At 40.9% G+C, this 3607-nt stretch overlaps 1 protein-coding gene across 3 annotated transcripts in view; it reads right to left on the bottom strand.

Moving 5' to 3' along the window:
• Nucleotides 1-593: 593 nt before the first annotated feature.
• MBOAT7 (membrane bound O-acyltransferase domain containing 7) overlaps nucleotides 594-3607 on the bottom strand; it is a 98238-nt gene continuing 95224 nt past the window's right edge. For all 3 annotated transcript variants that reach the window (XM_018566092.1, XM_018566094.1, XM_018566093.1), the window contains exon 8: nucleotides 594-1143. In XM_018566092.1, coding sequence (XP_018421594.1) covers nucleotides 768-1143 — 376 coding nt within the window. In that variant the 3' untranslated portion in view covers nucleotides 594-767. The remainder of the gene's footprint in view (nucleotides 1144-3607) is intronic.

Below are 3607 nucleotides of genomic sequence, written 5' to 3'. Positions count from 1 at the left end.
AGTCCCCTTTCTGTGGACATTCCAAAGACCTGAGACTTCTGCTGGGCGCTGCCATCTTAAATGTGCTATCAACAGCACTGGCAGACTCAGAGCTGTTACTCAAGTGAAATTCTAATATTCCCCTCTCCTTCTCCCCCAGCTACATAAAAGGTTTAACAGGGAGGTGAGGGGAGGAGTTGGATGAGCTGCACCAGCACAGACAATAAGTAGGACAGAAAGTGCGTATACAGGTGATTCTGATGATGCAATAATGAAGGATAATTTAACTTAGAGAAATGTGCAAGCCAAAGAAAATGACATCCATGTTTGATGGAGCTGCTTTTTTAAAACAATTAAAGTCCCCATTCTGTGTACTATAAGTAATGAATAAGAAAGCACAAGCAAATAATAATAAAAAAGAAATCAAAGATATGGCAAATGTATATACATAAATGGCCAAAAATAGATGACACACAGTGTGACAAAAAAAAAAATCACATGACTGTAGCATAAACTCAACTAAAAGCAATAACATGGATTGTCACAGTAAAAGTAGGCATTATGTTTCCCTCCAAGAAAGCACAGAATTTGGGACACTAGAGTAAAGTTCACATAATGCTGTGGAAGCGGATCTACCTATTGTTGTATACAGGTCTTTCGGAGCAAGTGAAGCACAGAATATGTCCAAATTATTTAATCCAATTTACCACAAAAACAAGAATGCTGTGGCTTGCTGACACACCCATGTCAGTGTCACACTGGAAATAGTACCAGCCTATCAATCAAAACTAGTTCTCCTTTTTATCCTCTTTTTCTCTTTTGTTGTTTCCAGGTACACTAGGTTCTCTTAGTGCCAGGACCCAGCCTAAGATGACTAATAAGATAGCCAGAATGTGGATAACAAAATAAATAGATCTCCAGTAGCGCACAGTGTCAGAGAAGGTGAGAAGAACGAAGCCCATGCACATGTAGTCGTATGCTCTCATCTTAAGGAACCAGTGCACCCAGTCAAACACCAGTTTGCCAGAATCAGCAAGATGACGTCTCAAGCCCGTATCCATCATCCCTTCAGATGCCAGACACAAGGGGATAGTCAAAAAGCTCAGGTAATAGCCAGGATGGATTCCATGCCAGTAAGCACTGATAAGCATAGTCCACGCACTCCTGTTATTAAAGAGAAAAAACAGAAAAAAAATTAATGAATTTACATGCAAACACTTAAGACAAATGCCCAGCAATTCTGCGCCGTTAAAAGAATGCATTATACAATAAAGGCTAAAATACCTAAAGCCCAATGCTGCTGTTAATCTTACCCATGCACTGGACTGCATGGATTAATAGCTCCTTTGGCTAGGGGAGAAAAGAAGTAGAAGAAATACTTACCTTATTCCTTGCTCCGGCAGGCTTCTCCCTTTCCGTGTGACTGGTCTCCAGAAACTGCTACACTTTGCTGCCTGGCCATTGGGAGCTCTCCAATGTCATAAGGCACAATGCAGAGAGCCTGCTCACATTCTGGAGTGTCAGAATGGAGGAGAGGGCTTGCAGCCAAGAAAGCAAGGAATAAGGTAAGTGTTTTTACTTATTCTTTCCCCCCCTAGCCAAAGTAGTACGTGTGGGAGAAGGAAACGCACTGCGTGGGAGAAAGAAACGCACTGCATGGGTAAAGTTTAACAGCAGCCCGTAGTTGGCTGCTAAAATCAGAAACATTACTGAAATTACCTTAGTCTGAGTTCTGAGTAATCCCTGAAGAATAAGCACCCACACCTCTATACTAAGTAAAGCTGGCCATACACCTTACAATTATCTGCAGATTTTCTGTGGTCAGATGGAAAAGGTGCAACAGATTCCTCCATCTACACTTAACTGTGTGGATGGAGTAATCTCCACCTGGGCCAATCTGTTGCACGTTTTCCATCTGACCACAGAAAATCTGCAGATAATTGTAAGGTGTATGGGCACCTTTAGTGTAGTTTATTAAGCCATTGTGAACTTCCTCTCTGTTTCTTGTATCACCAGTTACTTTCAAACTACCAAGGCAGATCTGAATTTGGTGGCTGTGCCTCATCAGCATTTAGGGTGTTCCAGCATCCCCAGCAGGTGGATCCAGGATCATCAATGGGTAATGATGTTGACCTGTGCAAAGCAGCAAAGTGTGGATGAAAGCCTAAATACGTAGTGGCACGGCTGTGCTCTGTGTATGAATCTCAAGGTTTCATTTTCTGTAGCGAATGGAGTTTACCTTTTTTGCAGAATCTACAGCATTTTGGAGGTATGTTGTGTCATGGTCATATAAAGTCAACTAATCTGGAGTTATTCCTGCAGTCTTAACTTCATCTTTAGCAAAGATTACATGACCAATGGTCAAAGCAGTGTTTTCTGTGTAAAATGTATTACTTTAATACATTGAGTTTGGTACAACAGCCAGATTATAATTTAAGTACAGGTCCAATTTAAAAGCAGATTTGTGGGGTAATACATTACATGCCCACCTAATCTACAAAAAAAACACTATTTGAATAAAAATGGTCTACCCCATATCATTCAATTCAAGCAGTGCAGAGAAGAGCACAGGGACTGGAGACTGAAGACAATTTTAGAACTGTCAATGATGGCTAAGTTTTTACAGTAAAATGTTTAGCACCATGGAAGGAAGTCTAAACTGCACATTACACTTGCCACCCAGATACTTTAATTACAACTTTATGAAGGACAGACAACATCTAACAAAAATATGTAATACTGGTATTTACATGTATACATTAATTATATTAGAATTTTAATGCCCTCACCTTTTCATGGTATCCATACATAAAGCAAACTCGTATATCATTAATTGAGTGACGCAGCACTGTTGATTTTATACCATGGGTTATTCTTCTGCCTACAGAACGATGGACACCATGAACAAAAATCAAGGGGCCAGCCCAGAGGCTATAACTCCAGCCCTAACAAGTCTGCCCAGTCTCACTTAGCAGCCTAAGGAGGTAGGACTTCTCTCCCTGGCTCTGCTGGATCATGATTTCTCGTGTGGATTTTTACTTCAATCAAGCAGGTGATGGTTGTTTCATGATAGCTATCTGAAATCATGATGTTTCTACAGTCAGCCAAAGAATTCAGATCTTCTTATTGCCTAAAATAACAGGATTTTTGCCTTACTTGTGAAATCTGTTTCTTGGTATACATTACAGGACACAGGGAGTTCATTCTTTAACAGATGGGGTATGCAGGTGATTAGACACCAGCAAATCAAGAGCTTTAAGAAAGCCCTGTATAAACCCTCCTGCTCCCAGATTGCCTCAATTGTGTAGCAAGCAGTATAAAAGTGAATTATAGAAACAGAGGGAAGGGTCCTGTGTTCTGTGATGTACTCCAAGACAACTACAGGTAATTCGACAGATGGGTGGGCAACAAAGCAAACAGGCCTGGGAAAAAAACAACTAACCCCAATAGCTAACCATAACAGAAGAAGCCCACATATCAGAGGGCTGCCTGAAGAACCATACAGCTGAAGCTAGCATCCACAGAGGCCTGAAAATTCACCTGGAAAAACTTTGAAAAAGTGTAAACAGAGGAGCAGGTAGTAGTCTGGGAGATATGGGATTCTAGAAGGCCCAAGAAGTATTATAGC

This window comes from Nanorana parkeri, unplaced genomic scaffold (assembly GCF_000935625.1).
Source record: "Nanorana parkeri isolate BGI_ZX_2015 unplaced genomic scaffold, ASM93562v1 scaffold915, whole genome shotgun sequence".
Lineage (NCBI taxonomy): Eukaryota > Metazoa > Chordata > Amphibia > Anura > Dicroglossidae > Nanorana > Nanorana parkeri.
The sequence above is the reverse complement of the archived record's forward strand: the minus strand, read 5'-3'. Positions and strand labels throughout refer to the sequence as shown.